At 42.1% G+C, this 27,855-nt stretch overlaps 1 protein-coding gene across 11 annotated transcripts in view; it reads left to right on the top strand.

Annotated features, from left to right (window-relative positions):
- Wdfy4 (WDFY family member 4) overlaps window positions 1-27,855 on the top strand; it is a 282,996-nt gene that overhangs the window by 84,451 nt on the left and 170,690 nt on the right. For 9 of the 11 annotated variants that reach the window (XR_006852139.2, XR_006852140.2, XM_046446708.2 and 6 more), the window contains exons 14-29: window positions 2,821-3,035; window positions 3,995-4,089; window positions 4,684-4,909; window positions 5,312-5,388; window positions 5,656-5,877; window positions 7,014-7,192; window positions 9,276-9,507; window positions 10,610-10,755; window positions 11,735-11,846; window positions 12,515-12,705; window positions 14,850-15,002; window positions 20,832-20,905; window positions 22,724-22,885; window positions 23,461-23,552; window positions 25,524-25,623; window positions 27,544-27,749. Coding sequence is in view for 9 of the 11 variants with exons in the window: in XM_046446708.2 (XP_046302664.1) it covers window positions 2,821-3,035; window positions 3,995-4,089; window positions 4,684-4,909; window positions 5,312-5,388; window positions 5,656-5,877; window positions 7,014-7,192; window positions 9,276-9,507; window positions 10,610-10,755; window positions 11,735-11,846; window positions 12,515-12,705; window positions 14,850-15,002; window positions 20,832-20,905; window positions 22,724-22,885; window positions 23,461-23,552; window positions 25,524-25,623; window positions 27,544-27,749 (2,482 nt within the window). In the remaining 2 variants the exon portion in view is untranslated. Of the gene's footprint in view, window positions 1-2,820; window positions 3,036-3,994; window positions 4,090-4,683; window positions 4,910-5,311; window positions 5,389-5,655; window positions 5,878-7,013; window positions 7,193-9,275; window positions 9,508-10,609; window positions 10,756-11,734; window positions 11,847-12,514; window positions 12,706-14,849; window positions 15,003-20,831; window positions 20,906-22,723; window positions 22,886-23,460; window positions 23,634-25,523; window positions 25,626-27,543; window positions 27,750-27,855 lie in introns of those variants that run through there. The other 2 variants (XM_046446713.2, XM_046446714.2) reach the window with 2 other exon arrangements.

The following is a 27,855-nucleotide window of genomic DNA, read 5'->3' on the forward strand; positions in this document are numbered from 1 at the left end:
GCCATTATTTCATTCTTCTTTGTGATTGAATAAAACTCCATTGTGTATATGTATCACATCTTATTGATCCATTCATCTATTGATGGGTATCTGGGCTGATTCCATAATTTTGGCTATTGTGAATGGTGCTGCTGTAAACATTGAAGTGGCTATATCACTATTGTATGCGAATTTTAGTTCTCTTGAATAAATACCAAGGACTGGGATAGCTGGATCATATGGTGGTTCCATTCCTCATTTTTTGAGGAATCTTCATACTGCTCTCTAGTGTGGTTGCACTAATTTGCAGTCCCATCAACAATGTATGAGTGTATTTTTTCCCCTCACATCCTTGCCAGCATCAATTATTGTTTGGGTTCTTGATAATTGCAATTCTAACTAAAGTGAGATGAAGTCTTAGTGTTGTTTCAATTTGCATTTCCCTGATTGCTAGAGATGCTGCATACTTTTTCATATATTTCTTGGCCATTTGTGTTTCTTCTTTTGAGAAACTTCTGTTTAGTTCTTTTGCCCATTTATTAATTGAGTTATTTGTTTTTTTTGATATTGGGTTTCTTGAGTTCTTTATATATTCTGGATATTAATCCCCTTTCAAAAAATTAGCTGGCAATGATTTTTTCCCATTCTATAGGCTCTCTCTTAATTTTCTTAATCACTTCCTTTTTAAAAAATTTTTTTACAGCATCCAAGTTTTGATTTTATTTTTTATTTTTTGAACTTTAGGGATATTGTTGAGAAAGTTGGTGCTATATCTATATGATGGAATATTTTTCTTATAGCAATTGCAAGGTTTCTGATCTAATACATAAATCTTTGATCCATTTTGATTTGACTTTTGTGCAGGGTAAAGATAGGGATCTGGTTTTATTCTTCTGCATGTGGATATCCAGTTTTTTCCAGCATCGTTTGTTAAAAAGGACGTCTTTTATCCAACATATGTTTTTGGCACCTTTGTCAAATATCAGATGACTGTAAGTTTGTGGGTTTGTTGTTGCGTCTTCTGTTTCTTTGATCTTCATGTCTGTTTTAATTCTATTACCATGCTGTTTTGCTACAAATAGCTCTTTTTTTTGCATTGCAATTCTTAATACACCTTTATACCACAATTTATCATATCTCTGGTTGTATATAAGGTATGTTGACAGCAAATTCACATACATGTATTTTGTATAATGATGAGGGTCTGTAGCTCTTTACTGTAATTTGTGATCAGATATCGTGATGCCTCTAGCTTTGCTCAGAATCGTTTTGGCTATCCTGGATCTATTATTCTTCCAAATGAATTCTAGAATTGGTTTTCCTAGCTCTGTGAAGAATATCACAAATATTGCATTGAATCTATACATTGTTCTGGTGGTACAGCTATTGTGACGATATTAATTCTGCCTATCCAACAACGTGGGAGGTCTTTCCATCTTCTGTGGTGACACTTCAGACACTTGAGAATAATAAAATGATTCCTGGAAGGGAAGTTCATTTGATGAAAAATTATTCTAATGTGACTTCATCCCCTCAAAATTTTAAATCAGAAGTGTTATTAAAGATACCTTAGATGGCTGGGGTTGTGGCTCAGTGGTAAAGCACTCACCTAGCATGGGTGAGGCACTAGGTTTGATTCTCAGCACCACATAAAGATAAATAAATAAAGGTATTGTGTCCATCTACAACTAAAACATTTTTTAAAAAAATATACCTTAGAAATGAGGACATCAAAAAAAAAAAAAAAAAAAAAGAAATGAGGACATCACTGAAGCCATCTATCTGTTTGAGGCAAGAGGTGCAGATGTTGAGTGTCTGGAAACAGGTGAGAGGATGTGAGGTGGGCTGTGACCCATCTGCATTTTTTAAAAAATCTAGGAATGATGATGATTCTTTCCCCATACATTTGACTCCATGAAACATATATCTTACAAAATAGTGTTATCAGCCTTTGGAAGAACCCAATTTTGTTTAATTCTCTCCCTTTTTGATAGAAACTTACCCTTGACCCTTTCTTTGTATAGAGACTCTCAAATAATCCTGGAGAGAGCATGATGGATGAGGTGATTCTGAGCATGAGATCCAGGGACAAAGCCAGGCCCTGTCCTTATCATGTGGCCCCATGCAATGAACTTGTCTGAACTCAGATTCCTCTTCTGTAAAATGGGGATGACCATAGCATCTACTTCAGATTTCCTCACAGGCATAATATAATCATATTGAAATGCTTAGAGCATGGCTTGGCACATGTAAATGCCTGGTAAATATTCTCATCATGGGATAAAATTTGGCACTTAAGGTAAAGTAAATGTCAGGCCTGGACTCCCTTTTACCTCTAATAGTTCCATAAAATATACTCAGGGCTGCAGGAACCCTGTTCCTCTCCAGAATACTGTTAAGTTCTCTGCTAAAGCATGTCCTATACTGGGCAGAGACCCTGTCTGCTCACTGGCCTCATCTTTATACCATGAATCCCTTGGGAGCAGGGAAGAGTCTTACCCATCTTTAAATACCCAGAAGCAGTGGTTGCAGGACCACTGATACTTGTTTGAAGGATAAGGAGAAGAAAGGAAGTAGGGAGAGTGCAATAAAAGAAAGCTTTCATTGGGGATGTGAGTAGCAGCTCAGGTCTTTCCCTAGGCTGGCCTCCCCCTGTGCCTGCTGTTGCAGGTGAGGAGGGATGTGGAAGAACACCTGAGACAGGGGTACGGTGGGCATGAGTTGTGGCAGGGGTCACTAATTGTCCCATATACAATCCCAGGCCCAGTTGAGAGCTTGTCAATGTCACCCGCAGGATGTCCTACCCTCGAGGTCTCATGGCTTTCTTTGGTTACCTCTTAGCTTTCTGAGGAGATCCAATGCTCCATGGCCAGTCATCTCCAGTCCCTGGTGAAATCAGAGAAGAACCGCCAGGTCATGTGTGAGGCGGGGATGCTCAGGACCCTCATGACCTCCTGTGGCTGGGCCCTCAGCACCAGCAGCAGCCCCTTGCACTCACACCTCATCAGGATTTTTGAAAAGCTTGCTTCCCAAGCCATCGAACCGGATGTGTTAAGGTACCATGTGAGCTAAGAATTACATGCTGCAGAGCAGGGTGATGGGTGCACCATGGTCAGTAGGGACTCTGCTGGACAGGTGTCTTGGTCCCTCTCCAACCTTCAACACTGGAAGTCCATGGACGAGTCTTGGGTCTGCTGTGCCATGCACTGGGACCCACAAAGCAGACAGCCCTTCCCATGGAGATGGTGGTCTCTGGAAAGGGGGCTTCAAGGACATGAAGCTAGAGCTAGCCCTGAGGCCTGGGCAGTTCACTTGCAAGGAGTGAGCTGCTGGAAGGAGTGGGACTGGGAGGAGTGGCACTGGGAGGGCCTGACAGACTCAGAGGCTAGTTTGCAGAAAGCTGGGGTGGCAGCACTCCTATTGGTGACCTCCATGAAGTCACATTCCTGGAGAGCCACAGCAAGGAGGGAAGGCACACAGGAAAGTAGAGGTGGAAGACAAAAATCAGAGAAAGGATAGGCTGCATTCTGGAGGGAGGCTGAGTCTCCCAAGACCCTAAACTACCCTGTGGGAGTCTCCAGAGAGTGGCGCTGAGGTGGGGTCACATACTCAGCAGCTCCTTGCTTATACAAGTCAGGGGGACAGAAGGCTGCCTCTTTCTAGCCAGCAGGCATGGGGTCCAGAGGCTGGGCCAGCCTCTTCAGCCCTGGTCGGGCAGGCTGCCAGACCAGCCACCACACTTTGTGCTGGGTAGCAAATTCCTTCAGAAATTTTTATAAAAAATGTGCATCACAAGATGGTGCTTGAGGCTCCTAACTTTGCAGGTTCTCTGGTAGCAAGACAGTAACACTCTGTCTCTGCAGTGCTTTAGGAGAGGCATTTCAAGCCAAGGGGGTAAAGGGATCAAGGGAACACTGGACATCTGGGGGAAGTGGTCTGGATAAAGTTGAAGAAAACTTTAAAATGTGCCTGTAAAATGTCTTCACTTGGTTCTCTTGTATGTTATGATACTCAGACAATTTCTAGGTCTTGGAATTCCCCCACCTCTGTCTGCTAAAAAGAAAACCCTTGATTCTTCTCAGTGGCATGGAGGCCACCTTGGACACTCAGGTGAGGAGGGGGAAGAACTGGAGTAGCTCAGGGCTGATTAGGGGGATTAGAGGTAAAATGACAGGGTGATGCCGTGTGTCAGGCCTGCTATTTGGGAGGGTGTCATTGCAAACAAAGTCATGGACACCTTGAATGTAATATCACATAGGGCACTGAAAAGAATCCAGTTTAGAGAAAGAATAGAAAATCAGTCTTGGAACTGGTTGTCAGAGGTAGGAGCTGAGAACTCTCAAGGAGACAACTTGCTGTGGAAGACAGCAGGTCAGCAAGCCTGTGCAAAGTCCCAGCAAGTAACTCCAGTAAGCAGGCAAGCCATAGATAGTAGCAGAAAGTGATGCTTGGAAAGGGGAAGGAAGCATGCTGGAATGAAAGAGAAATTTCTAGAAGAATGGAGGAACAGGTTATTTCCACCTTTTGGTATTATCAAAATCAACAGAGCTCATGCTGAAGGGTCAAGAGATCCACTGTCACTTATGTTTAGGGTTTGATGACTGCAGAATGATCTGTTAGTGGAGATACTTCAGGGATATTTCCAAAACAGGGGTGGAAATGCATTGGGCAAGGACGTATCTTTTCTCTTGTTTTCTTTCTTAGGGTTACAGGCAGCAGATCTGGGCACGGTTGAGGGACCTGCAGAAGCCAGTCCAAATTCTGGAGTGGCTCAGCCCCTCGGGTCCTTAGAGGCATCCCGGGATTCAACCACAGCCCTTCAAACTGCACTGAGCCTCATCTCCATGACCTCCCCACGCAACCTGCAGCCTCAGAGGGCTGCTCTAGCACCATCATTTGTGGAATTTGACATGTCTGTAGAAGGTTATGGGTATGGACAACTCTCATTATTAATCTCCCTGTGTCTCTGATGAGTTAAAAAATTGATTACAAAATTATAGCTCCCATAAGTTTTTACTGCCCAAGCAGAGCAAAGAGTCTAGGTTATGAGCCCTCTCTGCTCAGTGGCTTTTCAGGGGCAGTATCACCAGCCATGGAGGATCACAGCCCTCTCTTTCCCTGGTGTGGCTACCTTCTGGAATCTCCTCCCATCCTCTCCAGCCTCTGTGGGGGATCCTAATAGCACCAACTGCTTTCTATTCTTTCATGGTATAAGAGTGGGTGAAGCTCCTACAGGAGGACCAGAGAGAGGAAATGTCATGGCCCCAACTAGCTGACTTCAGGCAAGAGGCACTTTGCAGTCCAGTGATCTGAAATTCTTTCTTTTTTCCAGCTGTTTGTTTATTCCAACCCTGTCTACAGTTATGGGCATCAACACCGAGTATTCTGTCTCTGGAGGGATTGGGACAGGTAGGTATTTCCCAAGTGGTTTAGTTCTCCACCTGACCCCAAGAATAGGTCCTCAAGTATTACTTATTTCCTGTGAGCATCTACTTCCTACCATGAATAATGAGACAAAAGCATCCTCTGCCTTGTGGAGTTGAGATGAAGTCGGCATGAGTTAGGCCAGGCACGGTGCTGGCACTTAGCGTGGCTGTCAACTCAGAGCCCCAGTGGATCTAAATTTGATTCCTCAGCAGGACAAACAGTGAGGCTACGCTTATGTTCTTATTCCAGGTGCTGCCAGATCATTCCCTCCACCAGGGGGTCTGACCTTCTCCTGCTGGTTCCTGATCAGCAGGCAGGCTGCTATCACTGAGGGCCACCCTCTGCGCTTCCTAACCTTGGTGCGCCACCTGGCCAGGACCGAACAGCCCTTTGTCTGCTTCTCTGTCAGCCTCTGCCCAGATGACCTATCCTTGGTTGTGTCCACAGAAGAGAAAGAATTCCAGCCCCTGGGTAAGACATTGGGATGCTATACTGGTGTCTCCTATACTTGGGTGAAATGAAGCTGAGTTAGAAGCTCTTGATAAGGGCATGTTTAGAAACCTGGCAACCTCTTGTTTCTCCTCATCTTTAACAGTTGCTTCCTTAGGTTCCACATCTGGCGAAAGGTCTAAACAAATATTTGTTGAGTGCCACTGTGGTCTGGGCTCTGGAGTTGTAACTGTCAGGCAGACAAGACTCTATACCTCAGTGTGATTTCAGAGGTTATGCTCAGTAGCTTTCCAGAAACATAGCTCACCACTGGCAGAGTGGTCATGGATGAATCTTGGGGAATTGCCTCATTGGAATAAAAACTGTATCATCTCCTGTACAAGGTTTGCAAGGAATACACACAACTTAGCTGCAGCTAAAGCAAACTTAGACATTCCACAAATGTTTAGCCCATAATCCAGAGGGCTGGCCAGTGCTTGGTGGGCAGGTTGGTGGCCCTAGGGACCCAGGAGCCTGATCATCCCTCAGTAGTGCTGGTGGCTGCTCCTGGCTCTGTCTTTTGGAGTTCAGCCTTGTTCTCCAAGCCCACCTGCCTGAGATGGCCAAACCTAGTATATCTCTGCAACATGTTCCTGTTTTGTGTTCTGAGTCAGTGTTTCTAGTGAAATATGTGGAAGGCTTAGAGAGAATGGTTGATATCCTCAGCTCACAGCAAGACTTCCTTTGCCCCTTCCCTTTCAGGACTTTTACCTGCACATGGCCACTACCATCAAGGCAGTCTAATGTAGCTAGACCCTGGCTAGAACATTACTCTTTTGTTTAAATACTGACTGCATGACCTTGGGCTAATTACTTAAGCTTTCTTTGCCTCAGAATGGTAAAATGGGAACAATAATATTGCCTTTCTTGCAGAGTTGTTTGTGAAAATTAAATGAGCTAATAATCATAATGGTGCTTAGACCAGTCTGGCACAGTTAGAGGTCAAGGACTATGGCTGTTGCTGCTGCTAATGTAATTTTTTATGAGAAGAAGGGTAGGTTATGTCTACCCCAGGCAAAACGCCCACATGGGTTGACCAGGGACATCCCTCTCCACCGCTACTGGGTTACTGCAGCATGATGCCAAATGCAAGGTCTAGTGATTGTGTTCTCTTCTAGACATCATGGAACCCGAGGATGAGTCTGAGCCCTCTGCAGGATGCCAACTTCAGGTCAGATGTGGCCAGCTGCTGGCTTGTGGTCAATGGCATCACCTGGCTGTGGTTGTCACCAAGGAAATGAAAAGGAATTGTATCGTTTCCACCTATCTAGATGGACAGGTCATTGGTTCAGCCAAGGTGAGATGGTTTCCCCAAGCTCTAATTACCTCATGACATACCTTCTGATCCCACTACTTGGAGTGGTTTGGGTTCAGTTCAATGTTTTCTTTCAAGCAGGTTTGATATCTAATGAAAACCCCCTTGCTGTCCAAGATACTGACTGAGCTCAGGTGTGAAAAAGACATCTTAAGAAAGTTGACTGAATAATAAGACACTATAAATCTCTGAAATGCACAAAGCAAAGCTTCTCACATTTTAAGATGCAAATTTCACAGGGAGGTCTGAGCAAAGCCTAAGGTCTGACTTCTAAGACCTTCCTGGTGAGGCCAATGCTACTGTGTGCCATTCTTAGGAACAAGATGCAAACGCGGCTTACCTGATTTAGAACAAGAATGACAAGAAGGGTAGCAGAATGTGAATGAGTAGTTGGAGGAAACTCCTCATCATCCTGATTTAGAGATATCAATGTATAAGGGAGGGAAAGGAGTTGGAAGACATGCTTTATCCAGCAATCCCTGTCAGAGGTCCTTGAGGAAGCTAGAGATGGGAAAGCATAGAAAACCGGGGAGGGAAGGTACAAATCAATTTCCACTCAGGTTTTCAGGCTGTATCCTAGATTCACCTGAACAGTTTTTTTTAAGTTTTCTTGCACAGGTAGTATACTAGATAGATCAATAACATTAGAAAAGCTGTGGGTCAGGAAATCTGACAATTCAATAGAGCTTTCAATTTTCCCTGGGTGATTCTAATATTTAGCTAGAATGGAGAACCTTAGAGTTACATGTTTCTCAATTTGAACTGAACTGACATTTGGGAATGATAATTCTTTGTTGTAGGGGCCTATTCTGTGTGTTTTAGAATGTTTAGCCAAACATTATAGCATTCCCTCCTTCATCTCATGACACTGAATTGTGACTACCAAAAATTTCTCCAGATATTACCAGTGTCCCCAAGGGGGCAAAGTTTGTCCCAGGCTAAGAAACACTGGGTTAGAACCATGTAAATTCTGTAGGACACTGACAAATGAAGTTGACATTTTTTTTAAAAAAATTGTTTTTATCAAAAAGACAGTGGTAACTAGAAAGATTTTAGAAGGCTCATAAGAAAAACAGATCCTTCAAAACATAAAGTTAACCTTTTCTTCAGTGATTGATTATATTAGTTTACCCTCTTCCTTCTTTCTTCCCTTCTTTCCTTCCTTCCTCTTCCTTCTTTTCTTCCCTCCATCAATAAGTATGTACTCCCTCATTAAGGAGCTATGTCCCACACACCAAGTATGCATTAGAATTAGCTTGGCTATGTCTACAAAAAATCTTGACAGGAATTTTGTCTACAAATTTTGACAGGAATTGCATTATACCTATAGATCAGTTTCAGGGGAATGACAACTACACTGTAGTGAGTCTTCCTGTCAATGAATATGGTATGTCTCTCCATTTAGATAATTTTTAAATTTTTTTGTTGTTATCATTTGGAATGTTAAGTATACAGATTCTATGCATGTTTTGTTAAGTAGATCATTTTCTCTTGAACAATTATAAATGGTATTGTTTTTAAATTTTATCTCTGCTTGTTCACTATTAGTGTATAGACATACAGTTGATTTTTGTATCCTGTGACCTTGATGACCTCACTTATTTGTTCTGGGAGATTTTTAAAAAGATTCCTTGGAAATTTTTACAAGTTCATGTCATCTACAAATAGAGACAATATTATTTCTTTTTTTTAAAAGTGATATGACTGTAGTTATTGTTGGCACATAAAATCTTATTAATGTGCCAATAATGGACATTTAAATTCTTAGTGGAATGACTGGGCTAAAAGGCATGGACTTTTGTCTCTCTTTGTGCTTCTTATTAAATCTGTTTCCAAAGGCAGAATCAATATTTTACTCCCATCTGTATTTTATAAGTTGTTTTACTGCATGCTTCTCAGATTTGATGGTCATCTTTCTAATTTTTGAAATTCAGTAAAATTTTATTTTGACTTCTGAATAAGTTTCATCATGTTATGATATGTTATATTAAAAGTAATCTAATTTTATTAGATTAATTCTAAGATTAAGCACTACTTACTTCCTTCATCCTTTATCTTTAAACAGATGTTGTACATTCAGGCCTTACCAGGACCTTTCCTTTCAATGGATCCATCTTCATTTGTGGATGTTTATGGATACATTGCAACCCCTCGGATTTGGAAACAAAAATCATCATTAATCTGGCGTCTTGGTCCTTCATATCTTTTTGAAGAAGCCATATCACCAGATACTCTAGAAGTTATTATCAAGCTTGGCCCAAGATACTGTGGTAACTTCCAAGCTGTGCATGATCAAGGTATGAGTGTTTTGATTTATAATGCCTTTGCTGATATTAGTTTTAAATGGACATCCAGTTATTTATAGCATATTTATAAATGATAAACTCAGCACAGGTCAGTCATTAAGGAAGACCTCTATAATTGGATCATTACATATTTACAACCCAACAGAAAATGTCACAGAAAAGGAAATAACAATATCCTTTAGATTTCAACTCCAGAGCACCTAATGGAGGTGGGTGGGTGGATAATACCAGCAGTGAAGAAAGAGAGAAGAGAATGAGATAAATAAGTTACATTCCTTTTAATGAAGAAGCTTTTTAACTAAAGTATACTGTTGTCTTCAATTATTAAACAGGCAGACAAAACATCCACATTTTCATTATTGATTGTTGGCTGTTCAAGCAGGGAGCATTTCTCTCTGTGCTCTGTCAAGTCAAGGGGGTCAGTTCCCATCTGGGAAGAATGATAAATGCATCTCTGTAGGAAGGCCTTGTACATGGCGAAGGACGATTGAGTGCTCTTGAGTGTTTCTGTCTCCAGGCCCACATCTCGTTTGAACTTCATTTCCTGAGGCAAATGGCATTGGCCTGAGCAATGGGACTAGGTGGGGTCTAGAGCCAAAGTTTCACTGACTCTGTGTTCACACCATACTTCTCTAGTAGCACATTGGCTCTCATTAACTTGGGGACCAGTGTGCTAATTGCTAGTGTGATGTTCAACACAGCCATGCAACCCACTGAAAATTTTAGGCTTTCAAGCCCAGCTTATTTTCCTTTGTTTCTAAGTCAGATTTCTCATCACTTAGAAGTTTGGTTTGGGGGAAGCAACATTAGCTTGATATCTATTTTAAGCTCCGGTAATTTCACACCTGGTATCTCTCTGTTTTATAGAAGGGTCAATCTTGGGAGATTTCTCTAGAGGTTTCGTGTTAGAGAAGCACAGGTAGTCACAAAACACATGACATACAAACATACAACTTGCATAGACAATGTAATAACATTAAAAAAATTCTCTCAATGATGACTTTGCTGTGTGGCAGTAGCTATTTAATCACTGAGAACTAATTTCCTTCTCTGTAAAAGGAGACTAGAACTGATTAAAGATATGTTGCTATAGGAGGAGACCCAGAGGGTCAAGCCACACCCCTTGTTGCAGAGGAAAAGGTTTCCTTTGGTCTTCATGTAACCAGCTCCTCCATCACCACCGTAGCAGACATTAGAAATGCCTACAATGAGGTGGATAGTCGCCTGATCGCCAAAGAGGTATACCTTCTAACTTCCCTTGCTGCTCTCTGTTGGAATCTTGATCTCATGACTGCTTCAGCTTCCAGTGCTTAAGCAAACTGTCATGTGTAGGATAGATATATGCATACACACTAGCATTTAATTTGTTAAAACAACCTATGCTTCTCCACCCATTAGCCTCCCCAGGACTAAACCTTCTGTTTATAATTGCTCATAGAAGAAAGTGTGTGGTATTCCTGGTACATCAAGAACAAATGGACTTTATTCTATATTGTTGTGGCATAGAGAATACTGCTGACCCATCAGCATACCAAAATTGCTTTGAGTTGCTGTAACTTAAAAAACAAAAAACAAAACAAAACAAAAAATAAACATGTAATAGATAATGAGCAAACACATGTAAATGAGGATACCTTTGATTCACTTCCTCCCAATTCCTGCATAAAAATCTCTTGCTTTTAAAGCTGATAAATTTTGACTGATTTGTTTGTATTCTCTTCACTATCATGGTCAGAGCAGGAGGTGGAGTCCCGAGCTATGTCCCACACACCAAAGCTGTGCCTTACCACACAATATATTTTCTGATGATGGAGGCCAGGATTTCTACCTTCCTGTCCCTCTGGAATCCTAGAAGTTGGGCTTTTCAGAGCCTGGAAAATCCCCGACAGGGAAAGAGACAGCTTTGCCTTGGTAGTTCTGTTTCAACTTGGGTTGTCCCTATCTTCATGAGCTCTTCACTGTGAGTGTGTGGGTTGTCACAGATTCTATAACTGAAGCTGCTTATGTACAGTTAAGCCGCAGCCTGGGAGCAGGACAGGGGGACACAAACTTTGGCTTCAGTTCCCTAACACTATTTCAAGTATTATTCTTCCACTATCATTGCTTATGAAACACAGCACTGGGCCAGACCTTGGGGTGCCTGTACTCAGGGAGCTCACAAACGACATTCCTTCTCTTCCAGGAGTTTCTTAGGATTAATTGTTGCCAATTTCTCTAGATGAACATTTCATCCCGTGACAATGCCATGCCTGTGTTCTTGCTGAGAAATTGTGCTGGACACCTCTCAGGTTGTCTTCGGACCCTTGGAGCTGTTGCTGTGGGCCAATTAGGTAGGTCAGGCAGTGAACTTTTACTTTTCTTTAAGAAGAAGGATAATGCACCCTAGAATTGTGGAGGCTCAGGCAGGATGGAACATACTAGTGAGAGCCAGAGTTGGAAATAAACCCAGTCAGAGAGTTGGCTGCCCAGACAGAAGAGAGATCCATTCACTTTGTACATCTGACATTGGTAGTGAGCCCAGCTAGTTCCCTGGCTGCACAACAGGAGCCTACATAGGAGGTACATTGGGCCCTGTGTGCAGAGGCAGTGTTGTGGTTGTGGGGTAGAAGCAAAGCAGCAAGCTGGTGTGAGGATGCAGCCCGGCAAGATTCAGAGGGCAGGCAAGAGCCAGAGGTTCTCAGAGCAACTAAGAAACTGAGTCACAGAGGCCATCCGGCTCATCTGGCACTCTGGACTTAAGGCACATGGTGCGAAACTGAGAGCCTCTGGAAGTATCAGCCTTCTAATGATACAAACAGGCCTTTGCAGAGGATCCCTTAGCTGCCCAAGACTTTCAGAGTCTCTGTCTTTCCTGCCACCCTGTCCTGATGCATGGGTCCCTCTGGCTGTGCATGGGCAGAGGAACAGGCAGCTCCTTCATTCTTGCACACTACTGGGGGATTCTGCATTGTACTGCAGCTGTAAAGTTCTAATGAGATGTCCCCTTTGTCCTGCACAGGGGTGAGGGTGTTTCACTCCAGCCCTGCTGCCTGCAGCCTGGACTTCATTGGCGGGCCCACCATCCTCTTGGGCCTTATCTCCTTAGCGAAAGATGACCACACCATGTATGCAGCTGTGAAAGTCCTGCACTCAGTCCTGACCAGTAACGCCATGTGTGATCGCCTGATGCAGCACATCTGTGGCTACCAGGTAATTCCGTCCTCCCGAATGAGCCTGGGACTCCCCTGAAAGCTGACATATCCAAGCAGCAGGGACAAGCTTTATGTGACCAGTGACATTCCCTCCATGGTGATTTCTGAAAAAGGATGGCCTTTTAAAAGTCTCCGGAATCCTGAGACCCGCAGAGGAGCACCAAGTGACAGCCAGCCTGAGATATCCTGTTTGAGCTAGGGATGTTCAGCTAGGGATGCTCACCTAGCTGCAGCTTCTGGCACTTTTCATGATGAAATCCAGAATCATTTATGGTCTTTGCCTTCAGCAAAATGGCTATGAGCCCAGGCCACAAAGCCAGATTGCTGAGGTTGAAATCCTCATCCTCTTTCTCATTATTTAACTTGGAAGAATTATTATCCTCTCTGCCTTGGTTTTCCCATCTGTAAGGTAAGGACCTCTTGCATCAGAAGGCACTGAGGATTTGATAGCGCTAAGGAAATGTTAACTACTTGAGCTCTTAATCTCTTTGTGCCTCAGTTCCTTTATGTGTAAAATGGGAATATGTTTGTGATGATTAACATATAGGTCAATATGTTAAGAGTGCAGAGAGTGCCCACACAGAAGAAGTGCCATGGTCCCATGCAGGGTATATTTTGATGGTTACTGCTATTTACAGTTTATAAGGCCAAATGAGACGGAAGCACTGTCATCAGTAATTTCCTGCATGGTTGGGAGGCAGTTATGAGAGAAACCTCAGGAAATAAGACTAGGGACACACAGACATAGGCTTTTTCTCAAGCAACTGGCAGCTATTCTAATTAGTTTTTGTTTCTTTTGGTACGAGGGATTGAACTCAGTGACACTTTACTACCTAGGCACATCCCCAGCCCCTTTTTATATTTTATTTAGAGAGAGGGCCAAGCTAAATTACTGAGGCCGGCTTTGAATTGGTGATCCTTATGCCTCAGCCTCTTGGGCTGCTGGGATTATAAGTTTGTATCAGCACACCTGGCTCCATTCAATGTATTTTTTATCTCAGATATTATCATCATTTCCAAAATTTTGTCTGGGATTTTAAAACTTTTTTGTGCTTCATTTACCTTTTCTGTGTACTTTATTTTGGTTTTTTTTTTTGATACTGCAAGTTGAACTGAGGGTTGCTTAATCACTGAGCCATATCCCTAACCCTTTTTATTTTTTATTTTGAAAAAGGGTCTCACTAAGTTGCTTAGGCCTCATGCCTCACTAAGTGACTGAGGCTAGTCTTGAACTTGGGATCCTCCTGCCTCATCTTCCTAAGCTGCTGGGATTATAGGCATGCAGCACCATACCTGGCCCTAATTGGGTTTGGATAGGGGAGGAAAGAGTGATTAGATTAGAGATACGTCAAAACAGTTTGAAAAGATATTGCCTATTTGCTTATAACAAGTAAGGCTTCCCAAGGGCATACTTATAGAGGTGACAGGTATGTCTGGGAGAGATAGACTATGTAAGATCAGAGAGAGAATTGAGTGTGCTTGAGATGAACTGAGAATCCTGACAAGATGGATGAGAACTCAGATACCAGTGGATGGCCCGGCAGTCTGTGTTTTGTAACCAGGGTCCACAGGGCTGTGAGGGTTGGTGAGATGCATCTCCCTAGGCTCTGAGATGGGTTTAGTTACTGAGTGCATTGCTGGGTTCCCAGTGCCTCCATCCTGGAATGGATGCTTGCACCTTGCTAGCTTTCTAGTACAGCAAAATGACATCTGGAGGCTGAAGCAAGGCTGGGTGTAACTGGCCTCGTGGGCAGGAGGAGGATTGTTGCCTCAGTGTCTGTGGGATGGTTATACATGTAAAGGATCCAGCAACAGAAAACGAGAAAGAGCACTGAGAAACCAAGGAGGAAACCAGGAGAGAGTAGCATTTGGGGAACACAAGGGAAGAGAATCGGGGAGAAGCCGGAGTCTCAGAGAGAGGCCAAGTCACACGAATACCGAAAAGTGGACACTACACGGATGTGGCCAAAGAAGTTGGTGTAGATTTTTCTTCTAAGACGTTGGGGGTGAAGGGTGGTAGCTTCAGAGAGCAGGGTTCACCCACAGCACTGACCCAAGGTGCCAGAAGGAACAAGCAGTTGCAAGAAAAGGAGATCCCGCCATGTGATCATGAGGACCCACTTTGTATTCCAATCTTTTCAGATAATGGCATTTCTCCTGCGGAAGAAGTCTTCTCTCCTAAACCATCGAATTTTTCAGTTGATCCTCTCAGTTGCTGGTACAGCAGAGATGGGCTTCAGGTCATCTGCCATCACCAACATAGGTGTCTTCCAGCATATTCTCTGCAATTTTGAGGTAAATTAGAGTCTGGTCCTTAGTCCTTCAGGAATGTGTGTGTGTGTGTGTGTGTGTGTGTGTGTGTGTGTGTGTGATGATAAAATATAAGAAAGTCTGGCGTTGCTCTAAGCCCTGCAAGTCTGATTGCTCCATAGTCATGGCAGCACTAGGAGGGAAAACCACAATAGTTTTAGAGTTCCGAGGCCCTGGTTTATAGTTAAATCCTACAGCCTATGGGCTGTGTGACTTTGGGCAAGTTTTCTAACCTCTCTGAGTCCCATTCTTCTTAAGTGTGCCACAGAGACCATTATCTCTTCCCCTCAGGTGTCGTGGAGGGTTAAAAGCAGATAGTACTTAGGAAAGGATTTGAAAACTGTAAAGTACCATATGCATATGAGGGTTTTAAAAAAATCATACCAATTCCTTTGGATGGTGCTTTGTGGTTTCCCAATGACCTTTTAAGAGAGTGGCCTGAGAGGTGCTGATGGGGACACTTGAAGATAAGTGAGGAGGGTCAAGCTACTTTGGGTGAATCAACCCGTTTGTGAAGCAGCATTATTTACTGAGTGCCCAGTGGACTCAGGTAATGGCCAGGTTCTGGACACATCACAGGTCCACGACCCAGTCCCTCCTCACTGCCAGATGGGCCCAGGACATAGTTAAGATAACACTCTGGTGTGCTAGGTTCAGGTCTGGGGCCTCTGGGAGGGGGAGTGAGAGCAAAGTCACTGCAAGCTTTAGGGATCAGGGGCTCTGGGCTGAGTTTGACAGATTTCAAAGAAGAAAGGCCCTTCCAGGTGGAATGTGTGCTATTTGCAAATACAATGCCATGGGAACAGCCAAGGGGATCTGAAAGCCAGTGGCTGCTAGACACCTGCCAGTTTGCATCAGGTGTGGGCAGGGATGAGGCTGAAGTGGGAGAAGCTGGGAGAATGTGCTCAAGGCAGGGTGAATGCTTCAACCTACACATGTTGAGATCCATGGGAGTACTTTGAAACTGTTCCTTTGTTTATTAAAACAATTAACATATGGGGGCTGGGGATATAGCTCAGTTGGTAGAATGCTTGCCTCACATGCACAAGGCCCTGGGTTCGATCCCCAGCACCATAAATAGATACATAAATAAATAACATATGTAGCCAGGTGTAGGTGTGCATGCCTATAATCCAGATACTCAGGAAGATGAGGCAGGAGGATCCCAAGTTCGAGACCAACCTCAGCAGTTTAATGACATCCTAAGCAACTTAGTGAGACCTTGACTCCAAACAAAAAATTAACTGGGGATGTGGCTCAGAGGTAAAAAATAAATAAAAAACATATGCTTATTAGAGAATACTTTTAAATTACAGAAAATGGGGCAGGGGCATCTCCTATTTTCAAGAACCCATCAACTATTGTCAAATTCAATGCATTATCTAACTATGCATTATATTTACCTACATGCACACACACACACACACACACACATATATAACAAATTTATGTAGATAAATATATATAAATAAAATATATTTTCTATATTATATAAAATTGTAGTTATGATCAAACTGCAGATATTGAGTTCTGCCTTTTCTCACATAACAAATACATATAAAATTTTTCATTACAAACACATACAAGCCTTGGTCTGACGTCAGAGTAACATTCTCTCATGTATAGAGTTCCTGGCTTCTATTTCTCTATTGCCAAATTCTTGGATTATTCTTATACTTTGTTGTGATAAATGTCATTACACCAGCACTCTTGTACATCTCTTTTTCCCACTTTTAGAAGCATTTCCTTAGAATAAGTTATCAAATTTGAATGATGAGGATGAAGCCTTTATAAACACTTTAGATTTTTGGTGCGTTTTGCTACACTGCTGATATCTAAGTATCTAAGGATGTTAACTGTAGAATGATATGTCAGAGTTTTATTTTATGTATGTTTCTCTGTTAGCAGAAGCCCTGGGGCAGGGAGGTTAGTCAAGAGATGACTGAAGAAATTCAATTGAAAGATTTTGAAACCTAAATGAAACAAACAGTGAGATAAAGATGAGGATCAAGAAGAAATAATAATTAAAATTAGAAGGGACTTAGAGTTGAATGACAGGGTGATGCTATGTGTATAAACATGGTTGAGTTGCCACTGAAAGCAGGGCTGGGAGAGAAATGTGCATATTAGAAAGAAAAAATCATTTTGAAATTAATGAACAGAGCTTTTAGATCAAAAAGTAACAATGACTAACCAAACAAACAAAAATAAAATTCAGAGAAAGGAGGAAGGGAAAAGTAAAGATAAGATTATAAATTAATAAGATAGAAAAGAAAAATATCAAAGGATAAATAGAACAATTACTTGTTTTCATAAAATAGACAAATTTCTGTTAGGATTAATCAAGAGCAGGAGATGTAGCTCAGTGGTAGAGTGCTTGCCTATCATGTGCAAGGCCCTAGATTTAATCCCCAGCAAAAAAATAAAATAAAAAATAAAAAAGAATAAATATGAAAAGTAAAAGTACTATAAAGGAATGAACAATTACAGAGGTAATTAAAAAAAAAGAAACTTTGTGCCAATAAGTTAGGAAACAGCACATTTGAACAATCTCACAGAAAATTCACATTTCCAAAGCTTACTCAAAAGGACATAAAATCCACAAATTATCCTATAATCATCAAATAAATGGAATCACTGGTTTAAATATTCACACATCACATCCAAAGGAAACTCCAGGCCCAGGGATCTTGTAGGGAAATTTCACCACTCAGGTAATAGCCATTCTGGAAACAGAACAGATTATACTCTGAATCCATTTCATAGGTTAATCTTAATATCAGAACAACAACAATGAAAAGGATGGTACAGAAACGGAAAAAAAGTACATGCTAAATTAATCATAGCTACAAAAATCATGAATATGATATTAGAAAATAAAGGGGAGGGAGTTTCAGCCTTTGTTTTTATGTTTTTGTTTTATTCCTTTTGGTTACACATACTATTTATTTTATATAAATTCATTTGACATAATTATAAAAGCATGAATATGATTTGTTTCAATTCAGTCCCGACTCCTTTCTCTGCTCTCCTTCCTCCCCCTGTTCCCTTCTCTCTACTGATCTTTCTGCTTTATACTCACAGATTCTTTTTTTTTTTTTAATTAGTGCTTTGTGGATGTACATGATGGTGAGATTTGCTGTGGTATGTTTATATATGTACATAGGAAAGTTAGGTCAGCTCCATTCCACTGTTCTTCCCTTCTCCTGTACCTCCTCACTCACCCTCAATCCCCTTCCTCTACTCCACTGATATTTCCTCTATTTTGATGGAATTTCATGCCCCTCTTTTCTTTCCTTTACGTTTTTCCTTAATTTTGAACTAAGATGGAAAGACATTAAGTCTGAATGTAACTTAGAGTGAAGAGGCAGCAAAGGGGGCAGTTAAAACACTAGCAGGAGAAGAAATTGTTGGTAGAACAAGTCCTTAAAGAAGAGGGAGGAGCGTTGGAGATCTCACTCCTCTGTGAGATCTATGGTGACCTGTGTGTAGAAGGGGAAGAACAAGAAATTGAGAAGCAAGGAGGGACAGGAAGTTGAGAGGCAGGGAAGGACAGGAAGTTGTTAAGTGAGGAGGGACAGGAAATTGAGGATATTCAAGTCCTATATTCTGGTTTCTTAAAGAAGGGACAGATCAACTAATTTCTGAGAGTTCTGAGAGTGAGATGGTCTCAGGGATTGGGGAGAGCAAAATCTGACACATTATCTATTTGATATTCAAACAGGTCTAATTCAATATCTCAATGCAATCCTTAGTAGAGGTTATGTGACATAGGCAACAACCAAAATTTTAATTATCCTTGTTTCCCCAAACTCAGACATTTAGTATTGTGTACAATGACTTCTAGAAGAGCCAAGCAACCTTGGAATGTGTTATTATTGTTCTAAGGGCTGGAAGTGAAGTGGAGGACTGGAAACTTCTATAGGAAGGATAAAGGGGCCAGCATTAGTGAATATCACAGGTTCATGTCTTTCTAAGTTCTGCAGCTCCCAACACTGAGGATGACATACTGTTTGCTGAAAGACCAATTTCGTGAATAAATATTCCAAGTATTCAGGGTTCTTAGAGTCCTGCACATGTGTATGTTGGGGTACCATACTTGGCTGCCTCATCTGTACCCCTATAAGCCATCCTCAAAAGCATTTGTCATATCTCTGGGAACATTTGGACAGTGACTGTGCTTATGAGGGTTAGAATTCTGTCAGACTGCTTTTGGCTTAAGAGCAATGTACATATTTTATGTTGTTTAATTTTGCTTTTGTTTTTTTTAAATTGGATGGGTTATTATTAAGTGCCCAGTATGTGTCATGTGTGATACTGGGTTCTGGGGATTGGAGAGGGATGGTCCCTGCATTTGCAGACCTCCTGATAAACTTGTATCCATTGGAGCTCTTTTGCATTTCTCTTCAGTAAGAGGACAGAACCATGGGCACTTGCCTGACTTCAAAATGTTGATTTTCAACCCTATGGGTCACTGTCTGCCTACAGGGACCCCAGTGCAGCCGCAAGAGAATAAGCTCCTGATCAGAAGGAGCAGGCTTTGAAACCAGTCTTTGTCAACCAGAGACTAAGGGTGACTTAGTGTCTCTGTACCTCATTTTCCTCTATAAATGAAGATGCAGGGGTTCCTCTTTATCTGCAGTTTTGCTTTAGATAGTTTCAATTACCCATGGTAAACCCAGGCCCAAAAATATTAAATGGAAAATTCCATAAATAAAGAATTCATAAGTTTTAAATAATTTTATTAATAGCATATTAGGATAATTATCTCATTTTACTATTAGTTATTATTGTTAATCTATTATGCCTGATTTATAAATTAAACATTATATATATTCTCAGCAATTTCAGGCATCCATGGAATGTCTTGGAATGTATCTCCTTGTGGGTAAAAGGCAACTGCTATAATGGTGTTTTAGGACTTTTATGGCATCTCTTGCCTTGAGCTAATGGTATCATTTGTAAGTGTGAGCTTTTTTTAATGCTCTTGGATGTATTCTTAGAGCTCCGTGTATGAACCTTCTATATGCTGGGCCTAATACTGGAATTGTCAGCATTTAAAGATGAAAAATAGTGAAGCTCTCTAAAAGGACGTCAAAATGAAATATAAAGGCACACTATCAATTCTTCCAAAGAGGGAGAGTAATCAGCTCCATTTTTTTTTCTATGATTGAAGACAATCTGAATGATAAACCTCATCCTCAGAATCTCTGTGCATTTGACATATGTGTCACTCATAATTCTCTTGTGCTGTCTCTGGTTTGGACTTCAGATTTTATTGATGAGGGTGCTGAAGATAGTGTTGCATACCCAAGTTCAGTGTGGCTTATTTCATATAATGTAAAACCTTAAAGGCAAAATCTGGCTTCTAATTCCACTCCTACCACTTGCTGGTGGTGAGTGGAACCTGTCACTCAGCTGGCCTGTCTTAATCTATTTTCTCATCTGTAAAGTGGGAACTCCATAATTTGCCTTGCAAAATTTAGTGTAGTCAAGATGCATCTAGTGTGTGGTCTCATTGGTTGTGGCCCATGACTGGGCAGACATAGGAGATAGGTGTCCTTGGTTGCAATCTAAACTCACATGAAGCACCAGGCAGCATTAGAGAAGGGGAGGAGATGAATGTATTTTTAAGCTTTCCTCCAGTGGTAGGGAGGCATTTCCTACCTTCTAGGTACCAGGAGACCTGTCTGATCATACAGCTAGTAAATCCCATTGGTGATTCCAAGTGAAGAGATAACAAGCCCAGCACCTGTCTGCAAACCCTCTATCACATGCTCTTTGGTTGTAGCATGCATTTGTTTTGCCTTACAGCTCTGGATGAATACTGCAGACAACTTGGAACTTGCCCTCTTTTCTCATCTTGTGGAAATTCTTCAATCACCAAGGTATGCTGGTTTCTGGCAGTTTCAGAGTTAAAACTAACATCTTAATGTCAGGGCAGGATGACTAGTGGGAGTACTAGAAGGCAGGATGATTAGATTCCTTCCCAGCAGATAATGTATGTAGAACAGATCTTTCTCCTCTGACAGGTCTCAGGAGAGGAAATTCTGGGGCCTCAGAAGCTTCTGTAGCCTCAGGGGCTAGCACCTAACTAGGGTTTAACAAGTGTGGCCAGCAAAGGAAAACACTTTCATTCCTCATTTTGCATCAGCCCATTCTCCCTCTAACTGACATCTTCAAGTCAATTTTTGAATTAGGATTTTTTTTTTTGGTTGCAAGAGGCAGAAATACAACCCAAACCAAAGGAGGAAGGAAGGGGGAAAAGAGCAAGGAGAGAAGGAAGGGGGAAATAAAAGCAGTTGAAGAAGGAATTCATTGGCTTATATAATAAAAAGGGTAGTTGGAACCTAGGCTGGGTGGAACCCCCATGATTTCATCTGAGCTCTGTCTCCCACTCTGCCTATGCTTCCCTCTGAGCTGGCTTATTTCTGCAGGCCTTCTCTTTGGCAACCAGGTGACTGCTAGGCAGCTTCATAGAGCATATCTGGTCTCATTGGACCAACTTGGGTCCCATGGCTTGGCTCAGAGCACAGATGGGAAGGAGTTAGAGAAAAGGGGTTAGAAAGAAGTAGTTCCAAAGTTAGAGTTAAAACTAGCATCTATCTGTCTACTGCTCACCAAGGCTTTGACCAGAATAAGGGAGAAGGGAGACACCAAAGCCAGCCTATCAACCCCTCTAATTCCTCATGGCCAGACCACCTTAGTGACCATCAGCACCTTTAGTGTTTTTAATGCATTTTAAAACATCTTTTCTCTTGGACTCATTATTATTGAATAACTATTATAAACCCACTACATTTCATACCCCATTCTTACTGCTGGAAGTTTAGAAAAGAATAAGACACAATTCTGTGGAGAAGGAATATGGAAAGGCAGGCTGCTCCGGCAGTGACAGGAAAAGAAGAGAAAGTAGCTAGAGCAAACAGGTGGAGGGATGCACATTATTCCTGTCCAGCCCGTATGTGTCAATCACACAGAAATGATTCCCCCTGTGTCTTAGGAATGTGGAGCTTGGCAGAATTTAGCATGTTAATATCAAAAAGAAAGTTTAAGAGGAGAAATCCACCAGAATTCACACCCCCGCCCCCCATTTCTCATTTTCTGTACCTACACCTGTTGTTTTCTTAGAATCAAACATTTACCCTGAAAGCTATTTCTTTGGGGGAGTAGAATTTACTGGAAATTGGCTCTGTGATTATCCTAAGGAGGGGGATATGGATACTTGAATTCTGTCTTTCTTGCCTTTGACTCTCTGTGGCATGTTTATCTACTTTGTGGTTTGGGGTGGGCAGGAAGATCACACACCCAGACAGGCTGCGAAGGGCCCTGTGCTCCTGGTTGTTGGGAAGTGCTCCTCAGTCACATTTATGTCTGCTGTCTTTGTTCTGAGTTTTCTGAGGGTAGCATTAGTTTTCCCTGAGGCTTGGAATTTAAAAGTCAATAATTGGGGTTTGTCTTTGAAGGCGGTTTCCAGGGGTGGGAGTGTGCGGTAGGAGGATGGGAGGCACATGCCCCAGTAACTCTGGCACTTGGCAGACACATATTGGATGGGTGTCTGACGGCATTTTGACAAGTTGCCAAGAGAGCATAGGAGTCAGAGGGCCATGGAACAAGCCTAGTTTGGAAAATCTTTTTAGCAGAAACACAGCAAATTTGGTTCATTACAGTAAAAGCTTTTATTGCCTCTCTTCTGGGCTCACCAGGGAAGGACCCAGGAATGCTGAAGTTGCTCACCAGGCACAGCTTATACCTCAGCTTGTCTTTCTTTTCAATGAGCCTCGCCTTGCCCCTTCCAAGATCCCCACCATCATTGCCATTCTGGACTGTCAGCTGAAGAGCCACTTCAGCATCTGTGATGTGCTCAGGTACCTGGCCAAGCTTCCCCGAGGTGAAGGGCAGAGCCCTGTACTATTTTACAAGGGAATATAGACCCCTGTCTCATCATACTCAACTCAATCTCACTTGGAACCTTCTAGAGGTTTCTGTTTGAGGCTGAGAGTTAGGAGAAGAGGAGGGCTTTCTTGATTTAGGGTGAGAGGCAGGTGTCCTCAGCAGGGCTATCTGTCTTCTGCCCCCTGGTGTTCAAATGCCCCTGCTCTGCTCAAGAATTTCCATAAGCACAGCCATCCTTAGCAGCTGATGGCCAATGTCTGCCTCCTGCAGAATTCCCAGAGGATGGTCCCCGCTGGTACCACACTCAGCCTTCTCTTTCCTGCTGCCTATCTGATATATTGATCTAGAGGAATCAGGGTTAACATCTCCGAAGAATCCCGACAAATTCTAGAAGTCTTTGGAAATATTGTATTGATCATAGAATATCACAATTCCCCTCAAACCCTCCCTCGGTCCTTGGGTGGATCACTTAGGAAACACTAATGTGAGATTAGGATACATGCACTGAGCCCCTGTTGAGCTTGTCCTTTTTTCCTGTTGCATAAAGGATTGGGCTATTTATCGTGTACACCCTCAAGCCTTCATCAGTGAATGAGAGGCAGATCTGCGTGGATGGAGCCCAGGAACTTTCCATGCCTGGTGAGAGGACCTTTTCCAGATGTCTTTGTCTGAAGGCAGCAGGATAACCTTCACAACGCCTCCAGAGGCACACATTGTGAGGTCATTTTTCAGAGGGAGGGGCTGAGGGAAAGGAAGGGGAAAGTATCTGCAGCTGGGCAGTGATTACAAAGCAGTGGCTCGGGAGGCCAGAGTTTAATGATTAGGACCACCGAATCAATTCCTATCTTCCTGCTTCAAACCCTGGAGTGGCATCTGAGGGCTTCAGGATAGTTAGGTTCCTATAGACCAAAACATGGGATCCTTGGTGCTCTGGCCTCCCTTCCTGGTTGAATCACCTCCAACCCCAGTGCCCTGATAAATCTCAACTTCAGTGCTTGCAGATCCCAGCATGTGTGGGTGTGGCCTCTGTCCTTGCTTTGGATATGCTTTTTTCCTCCAGAAATGCCACGTCCTGCCCACTCCTCCCTGCAACCTCCCCCACTGGGTGAGCTGTCCCCCAGTCCCAGCAGGCCAGATTAAGCCACCCACCCTGTGCTTCAGAAACCCCTTGGGGTTCTTGAAATGCACAAATTTGTTATTTCTTTCTTTGAGTCCCTCTCTCTCCCTAGATACAGAACAGCAGCCCTGTCTTGTTCCCTTTGCCAGGGTGATGTGACAACTGCTTTGTCCCAGGCCCTCGAGATCTGGGCTATCCCAGATTGGAGCCTCTAACCATATTTATCCATTAAAAAAATTCTGGGGGAGGGTATTGGGAATTGAACTCAGGGGCACTGGACCACTAAGCCACATCCCCAGCCCTGTTTTGTATTTTATTTAGAGACAGGATCTCACTCTTCACTTTTGCTGAGTCTGGCTTTAAACTCATGATTCTCCTGCCTCAGCCTCCTAAAATGCTGGGATTATAGGCACGTGCCACTGCATCTGGCCCATTTAAATTTAATTTTAAATCAATTAGATTAAATGCAATTAAAAACTCAGTTCCTCACTCTAGCCACATTTCAAGTATTCAGTCATCACACAAGGTCAGTGGTCACTCTATTGGCCAGGGCAAATATCAGACAGTTTAATCATTGTAAAAGATTCTCTGGGACATCTTTACTCAATTTATATAAATTATATTACCTTTTATCCTTAGAATAAGCCTCAAAAATGGGAACTATATTCCCATTTTGCAGAGGAAGAAGCTGAGGCCTAATGAAATTAGGAACTTAATCAGAGATGGGGCCAGCATCCAAATAGAGAGACATCTGATTCTGCTCCTCCAAGCTGTTTCATCAGTCCTATCTCTGTGCATGGTTGTAATATAATAAGTTATTGGCAGGTAGGGAATGAAGGAATAGATAATGGGCCAAGAGTGGGCTTACTTGTTTCAATTCCCTTTTTCTATGAACTTCATTCTGAAACTTGAATCAAGCACATTAAATATTGTTTACCTGTTCTTTGGATTAACAATAGTGACACTTGAGAAATCAAGTTACTTCTTTCACTGAATCTATGTACCTCTGCTATGGTTCATTTTCTAGTTTTAGTATAACATAGAAGTGCAAAGAAATAGCCTGGAAGTGAATCGAAAGCAGAAATCAAGGGAACAAAGATCATAGTCTTGACCACTTCATTCCCAGTGACTCCCACAATACCAGCACATAGTAGGAGCTCAAGAAATGTTGTAGCTTATGATACACCAAAAAACAGTTCTACTGAAAGATAAATATTATCTTATCATTTTTAGGATTTTTTTTTCTTTTGAGAATAGGCAGCATTAAAGATATCTCTAGTTAAAGGGAACTCTAGGAACATTTCCTGAAATTCTTTATAAGCATTACATTTAAGTTTAGATTTGAATGCCAAAATTTTGAGTCCCATCCGTGCACCAATTCCTGGGTAAACTAAGCATTTGATGAATATGATTGCTTGCTGCAGCAAATATTATGTCTCTTTACATCCGTTTTCTCTCAAATCTGAATTCTCTCTTTTTTTTTTTTTTTGTAGCTGGAAGCCAAACATCTGGAAAGACAATCTGGCTCCGAAACCAGTTGCTGGAGATGCTGCTCAGTGTAATATCTTCCCCCCAACTTCATCTGTCCTCTGAGTAAGTAGCTCCAGGAAGAGCAATTTGGCAGAAGGTTGCCTCATACAGGGTGCAGTATTAAAACCTTTTCTTAATGAAAAGTTTAGCATCTCTGAGTCTGTTTTCTGCTATGTGTTTTCTGCACTAGTCAGAAAGAAAATTATATTCTCTCCACCCAATAAACCAGACCTTGCCCTGAGATATTCTGATGCAAATGTTCAATGGGCATGAGTAACTAGAAACAGATTTGGTATAATTTCAATAAACTCCTTTTGTCACCATTGCTATCATGTAATTGTTATTGTTTTGGCAGTTGTGACAATTGCCGACTTTGATGTCCTGTACTTGGCAGACAACAGAATGGAGAAATGGTTAGCCTAAATAACATCTATCAAGGAGAAAGCTTGCCAGATTCTTCTGCTATTTACTGTTAGTTGCTTTAGTTTTTTTTTTTTCCAACTTGGAAAAAAGAAGTATCTGCCTTCAGTTAACTTTCAAAATAATGTGTAATGATAAAGCTGATTCTATTAACTCTCCCCACTGCTGGCCTGCAACCCCGGAGTCGTTCATGCAACACCTATTTGTTAAGTTCCTGCTGTATGCATGACACTCTTCTTGGCTCCCAGGATGCAACATTGAGCAAGTGTGCCCAGTTCCTTTCTCTTCCTCTTAACAGTTTAGTGAGTATGTGTATTTGGGATTGGAGGTGGAGACGTACCCATCTGTAAAACAACCTTGCAAATAGTGGTTAAAAATTTACCAGCCTTTACATTTCTAAAATCAAAATATGATAAAATTGGAAGATGCCTTGGAGAGGAGCTAGTTGGCTCTTTCCTTTTCCATCTTTTTGAAAGGGGATATTGTACAGTTGAGCACCTGGACTTTGGCATTTGGACCTTCTGAGTTGGAATCACAGGGAGATTTTCATAAGGCCTGTGTGCCTTTCTCTGCTCATCTGTATGAGAATAAAAATAGATGGGTATCCCTGAGAACGATACATGAGATACTGTAAATACTGTACAAGCTAACTGTTACCATCACCACCACCATCATCAATACCATCATCCCACCATCACCATCATGATCTTCATCTCTATTGCCTTCATTACCACCACTACCATCATCGTCATCACTGATTAAAATGACCAGAGCACACATCAAGTGCTCTGCCAAAGTCATCCAGTTAGTAAACAACAGGGGCAAACACTTTCTTCATTCCTAGTCCAGTGCTCACTCCAGTGCATACCAGCCACACCCTCACAAGGCCTCATCTAGCAAGTCCTGGTGAGAGCACAACCCAGCTTCTGGTTCCCAGAAGGCCAGTTCTTTGCTGAGTCAATCATCCTTGCTGGAATGACCACTCATTCCTGCAATTTCGTTCCTTCTTGATACCCTCTGCAAGTCAACATTCTCCAGACTCATCATTTCAAAATTAATTTTTTAAAATGATGGGTCATCATGCCTTTTTTGGCCTAAAATGGTAAAGATGTATAAATAATTGGACTTTTCCATTTAGATGAGTTTTGACAGGTGTCTTTTAAAAAGAAGGTAAATAAACATTATGTTTTTTACATGACTATATTGATGGTAATTAAATGATGTGGATGGCTATTTCTACACTGTGTAAGTAGTGAAGTAAGAATATTAAGGGGGCATGTATCTATTGATACGTAGTTACCAATTGCTTTAAACAGAGTTGAATGAATTGGGTCACAGCCATTAGTAGACAGATTCATCAACAGTGCAATAATCTTGCCAACACTTTATTTTACATTCTTTTAAAATGTAATATGCACTTCATCAAGTGATAGTCAAACACTAACCTTTAACTTACCTTTCCTCAAGGACTCATGAGGCTGGACTTTATTTCTCTTTTATAATCATGTCATTTGCTTGTGAACAGAAAGGTTGTATTTACTGACCTCCATGCCCCACCCCCAGGTCAAAGGAAGAGATGTTTCTGAACCTGGGACCCGACTGGTTCCTGCTGCTCCTGCAGGGCCACCTGCATGCCAGTACTACTGTGCTGGCATTGAAGCTGCTGCTGCACTTTTTGTCAAACCCCTCCCTCCGTGGGCGATTCAAAGATGGCCTTCCTGTAGGATCCTGGGTGGAACGAAGCACCGAGGGCATGAACATTGTGATGGGTGAGCATATGGCTGTCTCTAGCAAGAGGGTCATCTCATCCTAGGGTGTGAGTGAGGACCATGCCGACCCTTCTCCAGTTGGGATCTTTGCAGCTCCATGTACTTG

Source organism: Marmota monax, unplaced genomic scaffold (genome assembly GCF_021218885.2).
Source record: "Marmota monax isolate L192 unplaced genomic scaffold, Marmota_monax_Labrador192_F-V1.1 WCK01_AAM20220418_F8-fsc00207, whole genome shotgun sequence".
NCBI lineage: Eukaryota > Metazoa > Chordata > Mammalia > Rodentia > Sciuridae > Marmota > Marmota monax.